Source organism: Poecilia mexicana, unplaced genomic scaffold (genome assembly GCF_051168715.1).
Source record: "Poecilia mexicana isolate PSO_F unplaced genomic scaffold, ASM5116871v1 scaffold_21, whole genome shotgun sequence".
NCBI classification, from domain to species: Eukaryota; Metazoa; Chordata; class Actinopteri; order Cyprinodontiformes; family Poeciliidae; genus Poecilia; species Poecilia mexicana.
In genome coordinates, this window is record NW_028263390.1 from 11,237,244 (window position 1) to 11,256,704 (window position 19,461).

Below are 19,461 nucleotides of genomic sequence, written 5' to 3' on the forward strand. Positions count from 1 at the left end.
TGAACAATTTATTTTGGCACTAATAGTCTCTGGGGCGACAAAATCTAAAATAGAATGTCTTGAATTTTATTATGCTTTCGAGTTTTCGTGAGCTGCAAGTTAAAAACTTGTAACATAGATCACTCTGTGTAACAGATCTGAGTTTCAGATTTTGAACTAAATTTTTGGAATACATAAACTTGTCGGTGTTCGTTGATGTATGCACCTGTAAATAATGGGATTGTCTGAAATGGGAAGCAAATTGTTCTCCTTACCCCCTCTTGATGGCGCAACTGTCAATAACGCTGGTGCGCTAATAAAAACCATTGAGGGAAATCGAAAGATTCACTGCAAAAAATGATTTATGTCTGTTAACCGGACTTATTTTATTTTATTTTTTGAATATGTTCGTTTTTAAACACGGTCACCTGCCAATACGACGTCCCTGTGGTTAATCAAAAACTCCTTTGCGTTTCTGCCCCATTGTCGCCTCCATATTCCACTATTTCTTTTGTATTTGGAGTCATTATTTTTCATTTCACCTCAAACCCAGCGTCTACCATCCAGCATTTCTTGCAGCGCTCGCTCCGCCCTCTCGGCTTTCTACGGCGCTGCGCTTTAAATAGCAACTGTTTAAAAGCTGCTGCACATTCTCCTGTCTGCCGCGCAGCTCCGCAGTCTTTCTCTTCTCCCTCTCCCCTTCCTATCCACTTCATTAACACATATATCCAAGCAACAAGCCCTCTCATCCCGCTATGTCGGCCGCCAGCACCGAAACCAGTGCCCCTCTCCCCACCGCAGGAGGCCGCGTCTTCTTCCAAGGTGCGCCCCCCGGTGTGGGCTGCGTGAGCTCCGGCCCCATCAACGGTGAGGACCCGGTGCAGAAGAAGCAGGGAAAAGTGACGGTCAAGTACGACAGGAAGGAGCTGCGGAAGAGACTGGTGCTGGAGGAATGGATCATCGACGAGCTCAGCAAGTTGTATGACTGTGAGGTGAGTAAAGGACGGGTCACCCTCTGTCAGTGGGCGTCCCTTCAAATGCACAAGGAGACAGACAGCCGGGATGAATAATGCAGGTTACTTTATGCATGTTTTTGTGTCATTTTTGTGTCACTCAATCAGAGCTGCGCCTCATCTGTTTTTCACTCGGAAGCTCAAAATCACAACAATATGACACATCAACTTTTCACGTCAAGGAGCTTGACTTTCTCGTTTTTCTTCGCGTCATAGACACTGAGGTTTTCGGACATGTGCCTTTTGTAGCTCCGAGAGTTTTATTTGTTATATCTGACTCTGTCATTGAGCAAAGGATGCATGGCTGATTTCTCAGGGCCGGGGAGGAAAAGCAGCAGCAGCAGCAGCAGCAGCAGCAGCAGAGAAACCGCATGGTTTTCCGTTTACGCACCGGTAAACCCCTCTCCCCCCCAACCTCATCTCTAAGGAAGCTTGCAGCTGTGAAAAAGGAATATTGTGTGCATCCATTTACATAGACCGTATCATTTCTCGTAAATGACCCTAATAACAGCCCTTTCATCAATATCCTTTAAAGTTTGACGTTTATGTGGCGACGGTTTTAGCCCTTTTAACCTATATGCACTTTTCTGCGGTGCATCTGTCCCTGCGCCTTATATTGGCCATCCCAATTACTGTGCGCTCGCACGTCTGCACGTCGCATTCTTTAACACTTTAAAAAAGGGGGAGGGGAGGCCTTGTGTGCGCATGTGGAGAAAGAAAAAAAGAGAGAGAGAGAGAGAGAGTGTGAGTCGGGGTACGGAGAGCAGCAAATCCCCCTCCCAATAAACTCTCCTGTTTGCCACATACACTATGCTGCCATGTGGGGGTGTTGAGAAGATGGAAAGAAGGGCACTGGGTTAAAGGATGTGCTGATGCTGTGACTCTCCTCGCCAGCCAATCGCCTCTTCTGGCTCGCAACCCCCTCCCTAATGCCAAGGGTCTGCCCAAACGCACATGTTCACACACAATACGTCTGTCACTTTGAGTCAGGCATATATTTATATATGCGTGGATCACTCCATCTATCAATGGTTTAATCCACAAAGAGATTACACCACTGAGAGATTATAAAAAGAACAGGGTGGAGCAGGGTACACACACCTTGAGTTATTGGGAGTTTATGTGATGGAGGAACATGAATTAGAGCTTAATTGTGAATTGAAAAGAAAATGTTGCGTCTGTGAAATGTGAACCAGTGCAAAGCCATTGCCTTTAGAAATCACCTGTTTACTCAGTGAAGGTTGTCTTCAAAAGCTTCTCAGGTTTAAAAAAAAACAAAAAAAACATGAACCAGTAAAAAGCATCACAAATGCCTAGGAGCACAGGAGCCATTTAAGGGATTAATAGCCATAATAATGTAGAGAAGAACTAACACTGAAGTCTGTGGGGAGGCTTTTCTTCTGCAGGCACGTGAAGCTGGTCATTTTTTTTATTGGAAGACGGATGTTGCCGAAAACATGGCAAATCCTGGACGAGAAGCCGTTAAAGGCTGGAAAACAGATGAGACTCCAGTTCACCTTCCAGTTGAACAATGACTCAACATAATCCAAAGCTACTGGAATGAGTTGAATCAAAGAATGGTTTACAGGTAGAGACATGCCCCAAAGGACTGAATAGTAACGCACGTAACACTTTTTACATTTTTATTTGAAAAGAAAATCAAATATATTTTTTTCTTTCACTTGGCCATTTATTTTGGTCTATCAGAAACACTCCCTATTCAATCCTTTAGAGGTTGTGGCTTTATCAAAACAAAGCGTGCCAAAATACCAAGTGATTTGTCCATTGTGTACTGAAAGTAAGTTTCAGGCAAAAATCACAGTACGCCACTAACTGCCAGAACAGGTTTCGATACCTTCCCTTCTGCAATAAGAGAGAGAGAGCATTGCAATGCAAATATTTTTCCACACGTGAGGTTAATAAACTCTGCATGTGTGTGAAGCTCCGAACTTCTGCCTCCCTCATGCTGAAAATACCATAAGTGTTTCATGTCTGTCATCTTGTTTGTGAGCTTCTCCCTCTCTTTATAGCCCTGCTTATTTCTCTGGTGTGGTTCTTTTTCGAGCTAAAATAAGCTGTAGCCTTGTTTCCAACTGGAAATGGCTGAACAGTTCAAAGCTGACTGAGTTCTTGGCTGCATGTCGGACTTCCATCAGCAAAGGATGTAGTTAATGCAAATTGAATTTTAGATTAATTAGGAGCCAAAATATTTCCTTTTTTTCCCCTCTTGCATGATAATCCTGTCCATTTGACCTCTTTCCATATAGTGTCCACATCCACACACCATCAGGACATCTCTTCATATCTATTCACTTAGCCAATAAGATAATATCCCATGATGATCCCCCTCCGGCTCTCCAACCGGTCTCTGATAACCAGAGTGTTATTAGCCTGAGCCTGGGCTGAACCGGGATTTGGAAGGATTTCAATAAAAGCCGGTGGTGAAAGCAAGTCCCTGACGATGTCGACATGTTGTACTTTCAGTGCATTGTTAAGGCTGTCAATCACCTCCTCTAGTGTTTGAGAAGGTGGTTGTTACTACATACTAGTGACCTTTATTTCCATGACTGTAAGTGGGACGTCACATTCCAAACACCGTTGTAAATACCCCTATTTTGAAACCCAAATTGGCTTCGGTAGTGTTCTTTAAGCATGTGTGTGTTAGATACATGTAGAGGTGACTATGCTGTTCTTGCTGAAAGGTCATCCACTGTATCAGTTTCATAAGAAAACCTGATAGTACATTGGGGACTACGATATAGGGGCTCGAGTTTGTTAGTGAAGTCAGGTTGTTTGTTGAGGCAGAAATGTGATCAAATAAGCTAAACGGATTCCATCAGTAATGCAATTTGCGGTTCAGAACGTGTCACGCCTTTTAAGACCTTTGAAAATATTGACATCATCTTGCTTGTTTAATCAATATTCATGTAGCACAGGATCACAAAGCAATCCAGCCCTCAAGATCTTTTATCTGCAGCTTTTAGATGCACTCCTGCTTCCACGCACATCAATCAAATGATTCCGGCCCTTTCAGCTGGGTTCTCCGGTGCTAAAAGCTGTTGATGAGTCATTTGATTCAGGTGTGTAGGAGAAGGAAGGCGTCTTACAGTTGCAGGATATCGGTAGATTTCAGGGACTGGACTTGGCCACCCCTTGGTCTACAGCTCATTTTAACTCATTGTTTTCCACACATGAGCACATATGTGAAAGGTGATGGTTCGATCAGAGAAGGGCCTATAAAGCAAGAGTTTTGCTCTTTCTTTTCGAGAGCAAAGCCCCGTTCTGTCTGCTTGTCACTCGGCTGCGGACCAGACCAGTGCACGCTAAAGGTCACTGCTCAAAGCTGTTTGCAGAATAACATAAAAGCAAGACAGAACCTTGAGGGCCCCTATGTTACCTAGAAGATGGACATTAAATCTGCTTTGTCTTTGCATTGCAGTTTTTTTTCTCTGAACAAATAAGTCTTTTTCTCACATATGCATTTTCTATCAGCCCCTATGCGTTAACTGTGTATACTAATTCAACAAAGGAAGACAAAAGTCCTTGTCAGTTTGTGACTACCGACCCACCACCACACTCCTTCTCTTCTTTAATAGATGAGATGGACTCTTAATTGAGTGCCTGCTAATGCTGAGGTCCTTTTTAGGTGATTAAAAGGTAGAATGTGTCAGCGGACTGATGGATCTGTCTGTCTAAGAGCAATCAATGAAGATAATGCGAGACATAAACCCTTACTGGACAGCAGTAAATCCATTATAGACTCCTGCATGTTGTGTCATGTGTATGCCTTCGAGATCCAAATGAGTGGAAGAAATGACCTACTTTTCAGTGGCTCTTCCAGCTCAGGGTCTGTTGGTATACAACGCTTCTGCCCTCAGGCTTTTACTGTCTGTGGGTTTGTATGAGGCCATGTGGCTTTTTTTTTAGGCTGAAGATGCTGGGCTACTCTTTAACAGATGCGCAGTGGAGACTTTTCATAAACTGATGAGCATGACAGTGATCTGACAGGTCAGTGTACATGGTCAGACCAAATGGAGCAAAAACAACCTCCTGAGTTGAAGCATCTTCTTGTGGTTGATACCATTGCTTCTGACTGCCATCCCTGTTGTCCATGGATTATATGAGGTATGCAGGTTAATTTCGAAACTGCATTTTGTGTAAAAAAAAAAAATGCCTTCAGGTGATTTTTGTGTTTATGAATATGTGTATGGAACAAAGAAATGTGTATTTTGTTCCTGATTTCTAACCTTCAAGCATCACTTCAAGGGCAGAAATCTGCCCTTGAAGAAAATCTTGCCCTTTCTGCCCTTGAAGTGATGCCGTTTCATCTGTCTGTCTCTCACTGCTTCCTATCTCCTGAGTCAGACGGGAAGATTTTTTTCCCCTCCTGTGCTTGTCATGTGCTTTTTTTTGCCGAGGAACAAGAGCAACCACATGAGCCTCACATAGAACCAGAGGAGTAGAATTCAAGCCCAACTCATTAGATCGGTTCAATAGCATGCCTGGGAAAACACACATCGGCACTCATTGACAGGAGTATTACTTTACATACAGAGTTACTTAATGCATCATGCTATGAGCACACACAACAAACAAACAAACAAGCTCAGTGCCTTGCAAAACATTCATACTCCTCGAGATTTTTCTCACTTTGTGACGTTGCAACCCCGAAGAAGAAAATATGTAATTATAAAACAACATCTCAAGCTTTGAACATTTCGCATGATGTACAATTAATTCATCCAAAATCGAAAGTGGCTGCCATGTTCTTTTCAACCAGAAAAGCAGCCCACAGGCCCCTGATAACTCCGGCCTACAGTGAACCATAATTCAGGTGGATTATCTGTTGACACTCAACAAATTTGGCCTTTCTTAGAGAGTGGCAGGAAGAAAGCCGTTGCAGAAAGAAGGCCTGAAGAGGTCCTGTGAACCTGTTCAGGCCAGCTTAAGGAGTAATGGAGGGGAGACAATAAACATGTCGAAGGGTATGCTCTGACTAAGAGAGACAAAAGCTGAGTTACTTGGTCTACATGTTGTATGTGGTGGGAAGCTAAATGTACACATTGACTTGAATTAATCATCCCTGAAACATGGTGGACCTTCCAGGCTTTAACTTTTTTTTTTTTCAGCTGGGATGGGGTTACTGATGTAGATGAGAAGGTAAATGGTGCTAACATCACTGCGGGGCTGGAAGAAAACCTGCTAGAGTCTGCAGCTACTTGACATCCATCAAGTACAACAGTGTCCTTAAACATACAGCAAGAGCTTCAATGGGATGTTTTAGACAGGCATATTAATGTGTTAATTGAGAATGTGGGAAAACTTGAAAATTGCTGTTTGCTTACATTTTGCATCTGCCTTAGCTTGCTTAGCTTGAAAAAAACATGAGAAGACTTTAGTCTGCACTGCAGATGTGTCTTGATGGAAGAAAATGCAACCAAGAGTCATTTTCCTTCCTCTTCACAATTATGTGCTACTTTGTGTTGGTTTATCACTTGAGTAAAAATCATTTGAAGTAACTGGACATAATATGGAAAAGGTTCCATGGGTAAGGGCTTCTGCAAGTCACTGTAAACTCCACGTACATCTCTGGTTATCAGAATTGGAGCTATTAATTAAATGATTACTGCTGCACTGACTGACCCACGGACTGAGAAATGAAGAAAGGTCAGTCTTCTGTTTGCGATATCCATGCTTGGAAATTTAGATATGATGGATAAAAATAGACACCCGTCGAGCGTCTGTGTCTGAGCACACGTCCACACATTTCACTTACACACACACACCTACACACGCGCATCTGCTGCTAAACAAATCAGAGGTGTTGACAAGGAGGCCTCTCAGCCAGCAGAAATCCACCAGCTGCTGAGACACACTGGCAGCACCGAGTGTCAATTTCAAAAATCAACACTGAGCACAAAGGTTATGGTGTGTTTATTGGCTGCTCGGTTTTGCTCGTGCTAAATTTTTCTGTCCTCCTCTCACCGTCTGCACTCGTCCACCTCAACTGACTTCACACTTCTGCACTTCTACTTTGTGATCCTCCCTCCAGGACGCTCCCTCCCTCTCCATGTGGGTTTCAATCAAATAGATATCAACCAATCAAACGGCGACCTGTAGCACATTGAAATGCAATTCTGTATGCTGCTGAGGAATAGATATTATTGTGTCGGCTGTTTCAGCCAAGATATGCCTGGATTAAATTAATATCAATGAATGAAATCCTGACAAATTGCCTGTTTTTAATTGTTGACTTTTGTGTTTTTATGATGTATAGCACTTTGAACTGCTTTGTTGGTGAAATGCACTATAAACTTGATTGGTTGATCGATAACTCGCTTTTAAAATCAGTTCATTTCTCAGTCGTTTTATCCTCATCCTTACTAGATCTGGTTAATTACTGGTTTCTCTGTCAGGAGGGGTATAAACAGGCCGTATAAAAACATTGACTCGCACTCTGTGCGCTCTGAGCTTGGAGGAGGAGATGCAAAACAGCATCTGCATTTGCAGCAAAGAGAAAGAGGCCGACGGTAGTTTTGACTCTCAAAAGCCAGACGGATGAGCTCCTATTCAAGAGTGTACACATGCATTTGTTGTTTATCCACCTTTGCATGTGCAAAATGACTCATGCAAAAAGCTAAATTGCATGGGTTCAGTAAGGAAGTGCTTTCATTTTTCAAACCAATCTGGATCTTATTTCCAGCTAGTTTGGTTTAATTCTCACCTACATTACAGTTTTCATAAAACGGAGGAACCTTTCATTTGAATACATTCTTCAGTACTCTGACCCTGGTCTATTTGCTGGCTGGCTGGCTGCTTTTGACCTCAATGCTATCTATGTTTTCATGCCGAGCGTTCGCTTTGTGTTGAGGGCAAAGGTCTGCATTGGCTTCAGCTGTCGATTGATTTGCCTCGGGGAAGAACTGTCTGGCATTCGAGTACAGTAACAGTATATCTATCTGCCTTACATGTCCAGGTCTGATATATTCCTGATTGAGAATGAAATAGAAATATTTAACTCTTAAGTATATCCAATGATTTTAACCAAGGGGGTGATTCTGTCTAGCAACAGCATGCCACTGTGTGTAGATGTGAGCTGTTGGTGAGGCTGCTAATGGAAGCTGTTTATGAAGAGCTCTAAGAGGGGGATTAGTTACAACATAGAAGACACTAAGAATAATTAACTGTAGATTGTAAAACATCCATTAAACTGCCTCTGAGCTCATACAGAAAAAAGTTTAATAAAAGCTTAGTGGAGTGCATGCTGTGTTTACTCGAGTTATGACTGTAATGTGATCAGCTTGACAGTAGAGTCTGGTTGGAATATGCACAATTTCAACATGTCTAGCCTGGTTTTATATCTGCTGCACACTGAGTAATGGAAGAACAGCCCATTTGCTGTAGACTACAAGGCCTGTACCTTTACCCAGCTAATACAGTGAAGAAAATAATGATATGATACTATGGTGGATTGGAGAATCACTAATGGGAATAAATACAGCTTTCAGCAGCTAAAGAAACAAAAAAAGAGGTGAAACCAGACATTTACATACACTATAAAATACATGCATGAAGCTATGAAGAAAGTAATTAAAAGCTCTCTAAAAAAAATCTCATTCTGGAACTTCTCCAATCAAAATATTTTTGATGATTCTTGCTGGCCTAAAACAGGAAATGTTTAGTTCAATTTTAATTTAGTTTATTCATATAGGGCCAATTCAAAGCATGCGGTGTCAAGGCACGGCATTGCAAAAAAAAAAAAAGTCATTTCAATTCAAAAACACGTACATTTCAACTGAACCTAGTTATCAAAGTTCATTAAGTTCATTTCATTATTGAAATTACTGCCATTCAACATGGAATGACAGTAAACAATCACCTGCATTCAAACAATCCTCTGTTTTCCAGCAAGCACGAAGCGACAGTGGGTAGTAAAAGCTCCCCATAAACAGGAAGAACCTGCCTCAACTGACTGGAAGTTTGAAACAAAAGAACTGACATGAGAGTAATTTCTATTCTAATAAAAAGTAAAAAGGTTTAATTGTTGGCAGCTTTATCTCAACTGGTGACTGACTGACTAACCAGTCTAACTTGATGTCGGGCAGTAGGAACTTTATGAAATGGTGTGTATAAACGTCAGTGGCAACAGCGCACAAAACAGAAATGCTTGACGTAAAAGCTAATATTAGAGATCCACTTGAAAACAGTGGTATTACTGCACTAATAGTTCACAGTTGGGGGTAAATGCTTTGAATTTTATGCATACAGAAGTTTAGAGGGTGACTGTCGTGCTAATTAATTATATTTTCAACGTTAACTTTAGGATTTTTCTAGCAGTTCTCCTATTTGATGTAGTGTGTCCTCTGGAGTCGCTGAATCAGCGTGAGAAAGAGCTGTGGCTGCAGCTGCTAGCATCACCCAGTAAAGTCACATCGTTTGTGCTCTACGGTTTCAGCAAACGGCTGCACCAAACGACAACAGGGGGGTGCTTGAAAGTTGGGGGAGGGAGGGCCAAGAGCCACGTAATCCACGAGGGCCTGAACAGTAACCTGGCAAAGTCTCCCTCGTCTTCCGAACTGCTTGTAGTGTTTGTCCGTTTCCCTCATCTTGAATCTTCAGAGTAATGTTCCCATCACACACTGTCCATTCTCTGTGTTTTCACTTCCTCCACCCTTAATAACTTAATTTCAGGGGATGATTTCAGCCCACCTTGAGCTCCTCGGCACTTTGATGTGACACACTGTGGCAGAATATAGAGGAAGAAAGCTGAGCTGGGAGATTTTACAGCGTTGCACAATCCTCCTCTTCCTTCGCCTCATCATCATCATCATCATCATCACAATGACCCACTTATCGGTGCTCGCTTCATCTCACTGTATCTGAGTTGTATGTCTTTCTTATTCCAGTTAATCCTTTCGCTTGGTTTTGCTTTGTACCGATCACAATTTTAGGATTTAATATTAGATTCCGTATGTTTGCTTCTTTTGGACGGAGATCTACATTCTCTTCCTTTTTTCCTTGCCTTTTACCTTCAGTGAGGTGAAAAAGTATTCATGCCTCTTGAACTTTGTTCATATTTGTAAAATCAGAGCCACAAACCTCTATGTTTTTTGTTTTTTTTCTGGGAGTGTATGTGACAGAGCAACCACTTTCAGTAGAAGAAAGGGAGTGAGGTGGGGTTAAAAGTGAAAATGTAAAGAAGCAGAAAGAGAAAACAAGATGACGCTCTAGAAGACTGCTTCTACACCTGCAGAAAGAGGGAAAACAGAATCTTGAATCCACAGTGACAAACAACATTTGCGCATACAACAACAACTACGTCCCTGAAGATAGGCGTATCTGTAAACACCTGGATCCAAACATATTTTTTTTAATAAGCTGATGAAATAAAAACAGTCCATTTGACCTGGGGATATTTATGGACTGAAACTATCAACACGACTGCATTAGCTTGCGGATAATCATCTACTTTGGAACTGCAATTATATGAAACCAGCCGGTCCGGTTCACGTAAAGAGGGTTATGAATAGGGATGTCGGTGAATCACTCATTCAAGTAAAGCAATTGCTCGCACCTTGTTCATAGATACTGATTGAATAAAGTCTAAATGGAGTTTGTGGTGACTCACAGGGTTGGGCCGCGTGCATTAGCTTAGATTCACATCACCGCGGATGAACCAGACTGAAAACGCTGCTGGCTGCTGAGTCGACGATGAAAACAAGCCCGACACAGATGCGCCCTCAGCTGTCTGCACACATTGCCAGGCTCACGGGCTGACAGTCCAGCTTTGTGTTTCTCTATTGGGCTTTCAGTTCTTTGCTGGTTCTCGCGCACAGTCTTCACAAAGTTGCCTTGCCTACAAAAAAAAAAAAAAAAAACACTGCTCCTTGTGCACGTCCTCTAAACACACCATGTCTTTCATCATTATTTCTCTCATTTGCAAATGGAAATGCAAAAAAAATAACCAACTGCTACTTCTACGTGTAGCAAATAAGGATTGAAGTGCCCTTTTATCAATTGCTTCTTCATTTTAAAATGTTTGAATAGCTGATTTGCTTGTGTTGTCTGTAGTCACTATTAACTTTACTTGCTGCAGGCACTAAAAATGATCTACTTGGGAGTAGTTGTATGGTTCATACTATTATAATTACTCACACTCCACTGTGAAGGACTAAATATGTGCAGTGTCTTCCTGCAAGAGCTTCTTTGAATATCAAGAATTTTTTATTTATTTATTTATTTTTTTATGCAGCCTGGCAATTGCCCACGGTCATGCTTCACACTCCAGCCATGTGTGTTGTCATCACCAATCACAGGGATGTAGGGTGATGGACTGCCTGCTGACGAGTGAAACAGTCAGACTCTCACAGAGGTCAGTGAGAGAGTGATGACCCCAACAGACTGATAGAAAGACTGAGGGGACTGACCTTTGCTTCCTGTCCTCAAACTCCAAGGGAGAAACTTTGTGGAGTCATCAACTTACTTTAGATCATCTGTCGGATTTAGATAATGGTCCGAGTTGACAGATAGCAGGAGGGCAATCCTGGAAGGAAACCTGTTAGAGCTATAGATCATTTCAGACCAGGGTAAAGGTTCACCTTCTGGCAAGAAATTGACCCAGTAGAAGTCCAGAGCTTAGTTCAATTAAAACCTATGAGAAGACTCAAAATTTTTCCTGATTGTTTCTCAAGCCCCCTTTTGTCTCAGAGCTGAAAAGTTGTATGTGAGGAAGGTGGGGTCCAAAACCCGACTCAGTTACAGCAGCTCACCTGGAGGAATGGGCCAACATTCCAGCAAACTACTGTGAGAAGCTTGCCAAAGGATATCCAACATGTTTTAAAAGTTAAATCTACCAAGTACTAAGAAAGCATAAGCAAACTTCAGAGTATAAAGGTTAAAACATGTAAAAATGCAAAAAAAATATAAATAAAAAAATAAACACTTATTAATCTGGCTTTTAGCAAACAAATATTTTTAGACAGAAACTAGGGCAAAGCAGGGAATTTTATGTCAGACAGTGACAGAAAAAGATAATGGAGTGTATGCAAAAATCTGGTTTCAACTGATACTTGAAGCATTACTATTAAGCATTAAAGCATTAAACCCAAGTTTTATGGAGATTTGCTCCACAGGCTTGCTTCTTTCTCGTCCATAGTTCTCGCAAACACAAAATCTTGCATTTGCGATATTTTAGCGTTAGACTTTAAGAATGCATGTTTTTTTTTTTTTGCATTGTTACTTGAATGGTTATGTTTTGCACTGATTCCAGTGTGTTCTTATTACCCTGCCCACACAGAACGAAGCTGACTGACTACAATTCTGGGAGCTAATATCATCCGTGCTTTAATGCTCTTTGTCTTAATACCATGCTGTGCTCCTGGCTATATGATCGACACACACACACATACACATAAGCCCTGGATAACATCCCCGTTGCTGTGTTAGCAGTAGAGATGAGAAATGATCTCACGGCCATTGTTATGAAACGATGGTTAGTAAGTTGCTGTGAGCAACATTCCTGTCCCTCTGTACGTTAGATTGAACCTGATGGGCTTCAGGAAGGGGGTTCATTTTAATCTTTGTGAAACAAAGATGGAAATATGGCCTTATAGCTTAAAAAAAAAATTATATATATATATATATATATATATATATATATATATATATATATATATATATATATATATTATATATATATATATATATAATTTAAAGAAAATAAATGAGCATTTGAAAAAAAATTACAAACACAATTGTACAAAATGTTTAGTAAATCTGAGGTAATGCATTAAAATGACTGAAAAATAATGCTTTCAGTAAGTTGAGCATATTCTCAGCACAGAGGTTCTGTTTCAAAGTAATGAAGAGAACAATGTGCAAACAAAAAAACAAAAAAAAACAGAGTTTTGCCTGAGTTGCTCACAAAAACCTGACCACCCACTTGGAAGATAGCGGAAGGTGATCAAATATCTCCGTTGACTTGTTTGACAGCAGCAGATGCTTAAGTGTTTGTTGCAAATGTCAAGCAAACAGGGGTGGAAAAATAACTGGATTCTCAGGCTCAGTTCCTTTTAAGAGCCTTAGCTCGACGCTTCCCAAAAGGACAGCATTTGTAGAACACGTCATGCGGTGTCTGGGAGGGAAAGGTTTATCCTCCCTGCTTGCTTCGTCTGCAAAAAACCTTGTGGCGAAATAAAACAAACCATTGGGGCTTTGATGTGGTGTTGAGCTGAAGGCAGCCTCCAACCACTGAGCCGCTAAACGGCCCAACCCCGGCACAATGACATTTCCAAATGATGTATGTCCCTAGCAGGCGGGCACACAGAGCGGTTTGGGTGTTTATAAGCCTCTTGCCAACGCAAATATTCCAGTTGCATTTTTTTTTTAAATTAAATGTTCTACTTTGTCATCTTGTTTGCCCACTTAAAGCCTTTCCATCTGTTCTCTAACAAAGGGCTCTCTTGTGTTTCAGGAGGACGAGATGCCAGAGGTAGAGATTGACATCGATGACTTGTTGGAGGTCAACAGTGATGATGAGAGAGCCAGCAAACTACAGGTAAATGTAGTGTACTTGCCCTCTTTGGTGTGTGTGTGTGTTTGTGGTTGTGTGTATCTACAAGTCTTTAGCAGAGATGATTGGTCACAGAGCGAATGAGGAATCCTTTATAGAGATGTGGTGGTTGATTGGTTTTTATAAGCAGTCTGGATGTTCAGCATAGATTTAACTGTTAATACCATGTGAATATAAAGGCTATTGGTAAAAAATAAACATGTTGTAATAAATTAAATACCCATAAATAAAACGTGGATATTATTAGTTTGTTTCAAGTGTTGTTGTGTAAGGCTTTGTGTATTTCATGTGGCAAAGTTTGAAATTTTGCTTAGACAAGAATAGTATAATAAACTACTTCTGTTGACAGACAAAAATGTAAAATAGATACTTGATACACGTTGAATCAGTTTTAATGCAGAATATTTGATGTTTTTGAGGCGATATTGTCTGGTTTATAGAAGATCACTGATAAATCTCTGTGTTAAACCAAAACAGAATCCTTACAGGATGTACATTTTCTCAAACCCCTGGAGTATTTACATGTTGCCAGAGAGTTTGTTTCTGGTAGCTAATGAGACATGAATCCCTCAAAAGATAATAACAGCAATCAAACCCTTCATTAATTACTGACCGTTTTTTTTTTTTTTCTACTGGGATTTGCATGATTTCTCTTTAGAGATGAGTTCCTCGTTTTGTCCTCTTCACGGATTTCCTATCAGCTGAGTCACTCCAAAACAATAATATTACTTCCAATCAGAAGAACCATGTTGGTTAATTAAAATAGTAGTTTGGGCCTAATTATGCTATATGTACCATGTTATTGACAGAATACATGCCATGCATTTGTTGAGAGCATGCTTCCTTCGGTCCCTAAAGACTTGAGACTTAACTTGAGAGAGATGACTTGTGAACGTTCCTCAAGTTTGCTAATTAGCAATTTATTCTTAAAAATCTCAGAACCTTTTGGACACTTATTTAAATACACATATGTTCATATGAATAAAGAGAGGCTAGACTCCAACAACCAATGGAGAATATGAATTTCTGTTGAGAAAAGTCAAAAGTGCAGAATCTGCAGAGGTTTTAAAAACATCTGTAAATCATTTCTAATCTCCTAACAACTGCTCCTCTCTCCCCCACCCCCCTCTTTTTTCCACAGGAATCCCTAATAGACTGCTACAAACCCACAGAGGTGAGCTTCTTTAGAGCACAAAAACCATTAGAGCCAAAGCCTGCACCCACCATATTCTTGTATGCTAATGAATACCTAATTAACTATGCGCGCACAATCTCAAATAAGCTACCTGATACGGGACTTCATAATATTCATTACCTGCAATATTCACACTGACGTGTTCAGAGACATAAGAGTCTGGTTTTAGATGAGGTTGCATTAGGCTATTTGCATGATTAAAGCTTTTAAAAACCAATCACATTAATTCCACACATGGTGAATTTTCCCCCCCATCTGTCATCATCACCATGTGTGGTTTTATTACAAGGTCAATGCTGTTTAGCTACAGCTATATATTAATTAATTATATTTAGCTTTACTGTAATCTACAACGAACCCTAAAACCAATGTTTGACACTCAAAACGATTCTGTACCCATTTAAATGTGTTTCCCGTAAACATTTCGGCTGTGCCTACCCACTCTCAGGATTAAAAATGGTGCACACAGCTACCCTTACACCTTTCCCCTCAGTCAAGTGGAAATAAGAAGTGAAAGACCGGGGGTAATTGATATACAAGATGAATGTGAACGAAAGGTGAAAGGACTTTGAGATTGCTTCTTGAAGGCAGAGTGGGGAAGATAACAGGAGATTAAAGACATGAGGTGAGAAGGGGAGTGATGAGGCAGAGAGGGTTGTTCGGGTTAAATGAAAAAACACCTGCTGGGTAAAAGATGAATGCAGGTAGGAAGGGGGAGACATCTGGAATTGGAGATTGAGCACCGTCCCGTATAATAAGGTAGTTAATAACCAACACCAGACCTCGATATAACCTCTTGCTTGATTCTGAGAGTGCCTGTCGCAGTAGTCTTTACTTAGCATCTAATTTTGCTTTGTTTCTTTCAAAATTATGGACTTCAGAAAAAGCTAGTTTCATCAAACACTCACAGGGTTTCAAATCTAGATTTACACGCTCCTATACGTTCTGAAACACCAGCTACTAAATAATCATGAAAACAAAAAATGTATTGGCGTTTTGATTGCTTCTGCATTGATATTTTTTTGTTCTCTTTTGAGAAAAATGTCTTAATATTTAATAAGTTGATGTTTTAATTAAATTAAATAATTAAATGTCCTAGTGTGTGTGTTTAATCTGAAATAATTTTAGTTCAGTTAGCTTGTTTACCCTTGTAGGCCATTAAAATACACAAATTATGTTGATTCTTGTGCATCTGAAAATGACTTTAAGCTCCTTATTTTGGGAATTTTTGGCAGCCATCTACTAATCGAAATGAGGAATTGTCTGCTTTGCGAAATCCAGCCAGCAACTCCAAAGACTTAATTTTCCTGGAAGCATTCAAATGACTCCTTAGTCACCTCACTGAATTTAATTTGCATCTCTGAGCAGACTAACTTTGTTTTACTTTTCTTCTTCAGAACTTTGTCAGTGAGTTGCTGTGCAGGATAAGGGGGATGAGGAAGCTCAGCGCTCCGACCAAGAAGGGCCTATAATGGCTTACTTGTCCAGTATCAACCAACCATAAACTACGTCACTACAGCTTCACCTACTTTACTCACCCAACATGAACTCTCATAATGCAGAATTGTTTATCAAAACTCTAGGAAACACCCCGCAATCTGCCAACATGCACCACGATATCCATAATCTGGCACCCATCATTCATTTTAAAGCACAGAGGATTACAAGTCATGATAACATAAGACTGTTGACAGTTACTTAGGCAAAAAAAAAAAAAAGAAAAGAAAGAAATTAAAAAATCTGTGTGTGTTTTGAGTAATGGATAAAATGTCAAGACCAGGAATGTGCCTGGACAACGAGTATGTTTATAACAAGAATTTCACCACCTAAATCTAGATGTTCAGCTCACACTTTTTTAAGACCAAAAGAATTGGGAAAAAACTCCAAAAAAACTTTAAGACAAAACAAGAAAGAAATTAATCAAAGGAGGTGGTTAAAAAAAAAGTTACGGTAGGTGCACAATTAGCTGTAGCTCTATACAAACACAATTCTTCATAATTAAGTTTTTTTTTTCTTCTTTTACTGGAGTCTCTGCTGTTACGTCACAAGAAAAAACAAAACAAAACAAAAAAACACATGTGGTCATTTCTTGTTCACGTGAGTCAAAAGTGGTTTTCAGCCATTTTTTTCTCGTCAACCTTTTTGTCCACATCACATCAGTGCAATGAGATGCGAAGGAGAGCTGTTCTTTTGACTTTTAAGCACAGAGCATTATAATTATACATAATTAATCTGTTCAGTCCATTGTTTTAATGTAAAACCTCTGATTGGAGTGGCGACATATTTATTAACGAAACACTACCAATATTTTTGCTAGTTATTTAATGTTGTACTTTTCATCTCAGCAAGGCATGATGGGTGTTGCAGTTCTCCGTTTCGAGACTACAAAAACCTGTATGATTGGCAGCCTTTCATTGATCGTGTTCTCCGTGCTCCGTCTGAGGGCTGATGTGACCATTTATGCTCCAGCGTTGTAGGTTATTCTCATTGGTTTCATTCACCTCCGCCAACATGTTGTCTTTTTTCTGATAACGGACAATGTTGCCTTTAAGGACATTCAGGATGATTTCACTTCACGCAAGCCTCAGCTACCGACAGACAGCTGAAGGGTAAATGCCATGAAGTCAAACCCTGAAACCAACATGCAGTACACTGGTTGCAAAGAGTTCGCACACCCCTATTAAAACACCAGAGTTATGTGATGTAAAAAAAAAATGAGACTAAGATAAATTATTTCAGAGTGTTTTCCACCTTTAATGTGTCCACAACAAAATTTTTAAAATATTGGCATCTTTTGGGGGTAAAAAACAATAATGTGGTTGCACATCCACAAGATAATACTTTGTCGCAGCTGCTTTGGGTTTTACCGTCACTCCGCCCTCATGCATCAAGACCACGCAAAGTTTTCCGACTGCCCTTTAAAATTGTGAAGTTGTCTTCTGTGTTCTTGTGATTGACACTTTTTGACGTTGGGATCCTGCTGACGATTTAAAAGCTCTACGTAAACCATGGCTTTCTCTGTGACATGGAAAAACCCACTACAATTGTTGAATTTTACTTAGTGTTAACACCAAAATTTCCCTAAAATGCAAAAGTTTTTTTTTTTTGATTGAGAAGCTTAAAGGTCATATTAACGGTGGAAAAGCTTAAGCATCACTAAAATCTCCCATTCAAACAGGGGTGTGGTAACTTTTTAGATCCATTTGAAAGGCAACACTCCAATCAGTCATGTTCTGTAATTGAGGGTGTGCTAAATGTATCACGTCCAAAATGTCATGTGTCCCGAGTCAGAATTTTCATGCTGAATTTTAAAACAGACTGTTTTATAGGTTATAACTAAGTGAATACAAACTTTAAGGCGTTTGCATTTTGCAGAGAATGTTGCAACTGCATATAACCAGGTTTAAAAGGATGAAGGTATCAATTAATGATGGTGGCCTTTTATTACACCAACAAACCTGTAGAGTCTGATACAATCACGCATTAAGGCTTTGGGCTCAGTAATTTTCAAAGTAGATGTACCAGTTAGATCGGGGCAGGCTAACACCTGCCACTGGATCCATCAACTTCTAAAGGAAAAAAGCAGAACAATGTTGGATTAAAACATAAGAGAGACACCCATTTGCATGCTAACAACAGAGATTCATAGAGTATAACCTTATATTTAAGCAAAAAAAAAAAAAACATCTTTTTTTTGACTTGCCTAAGATGTATGACTTTGTAGATCAATTACTGTGGAGTCAACGTGAGTGTCACGTTGGAAAGAATCCAGGAAAAATTTAAAATGGTGCTGTTTTTGATGTTCTTCCCAGAATTTAGTTGTGCATAAAAAAGCGTTTTCACTGTTGAATGATGCCAGAGAAATGTGTTTGAAAGAAACATGTCTGTTTAAAACCGGGTTTTTTCTTTTTTTTTCCCCTCAGTGGGTACTGGCCCAGTTAAAGATATAACGGGTAACAAAGATTGCATGTTTGCCAGGTGAAGCCATTAATGGAAACTGGGATACAGTTTTGCTGAGGTCATCTAAACTATTTTCTCTCAAAGATCAGTTCAGGGACAAGAGGCTGACATTTTAAAAGTTATTGGATTTCATGTGGAGAGTGATTTGAAAGTGACTGTTTTAGAAAGCTTTACATTTGCATGAATTTTTAAAGTAGCATGTCGAGGGGGAAACATTTTTTTGCCCAAAGTTGTGTTTTTTTTTTTTGTTTTTTTTTTTTTCATAAATTTAAACACTTTCCTTTTTATACATTTACAATGATTAATGCTATTGCTTTCATCACTGATGCTAGGAATAACCTATTCAGGTTTTAAGCTGAACTTTTACTTTGTACATCCACAATGAGTATTCCTGTTTATAAAATGTAATGTGGTGTGTGGTTTGTTTTTTTGCTGATAATGAAAATAAATTAAAAAAAAATGCAGAATACTTGTGTATTGTTTGAATTTTTTTTTTCCTGTGTGTGCAATTTTCTTGCAGAGGAATGTGATTCTGGCCTGTTGGTATTTATTTATACTAAAGGGTATAAATGTCAGACTACTGTGCTCATGAATACTCATAATGCATCCATTTGCAGCTTTAGGAATGGGATGTTCTTCCACATGAGTGTATTGTAGCACAAGGAGCATATTACATCTTTATAGTTGGCAGTAGATTAGTAGGACACCCCCATACGCTGTCTGGTTCTGTAAAGAGCTCATCC

The 19,461-nt window shown here is 39.9% G+C and overlaps 1 protein-coding gene across 1 annotated transcript; it reads left to right on the forward strand.

Annotated features, from left to right (window-relative positions):
* Positions 1-608: 608 nt before the first annotated feature.
* Positions 609-19,185, forward strand: ppp1r14c (protein phosphatase 1, regulatory (inhibitor) subunit 14C). The gene is made up of 4 exons (XM_014994544.2): positions 609-971; positions 13,465-13,548; positions 14,705-14,737; positions 16,156-19,185. Exons 1-4 carry the CDS (start codon positions 735-737, stop codon positions 16,228-16,230), a joined length of 429 nt encoding a protein of 142 aa, XP_014850030.2. The 5' UTR covers positions 609-734; the 3' UTR covers positions 16,231-19,185.
* Positions 19,186-19,461: the final 276 nt, after the last annotated feature.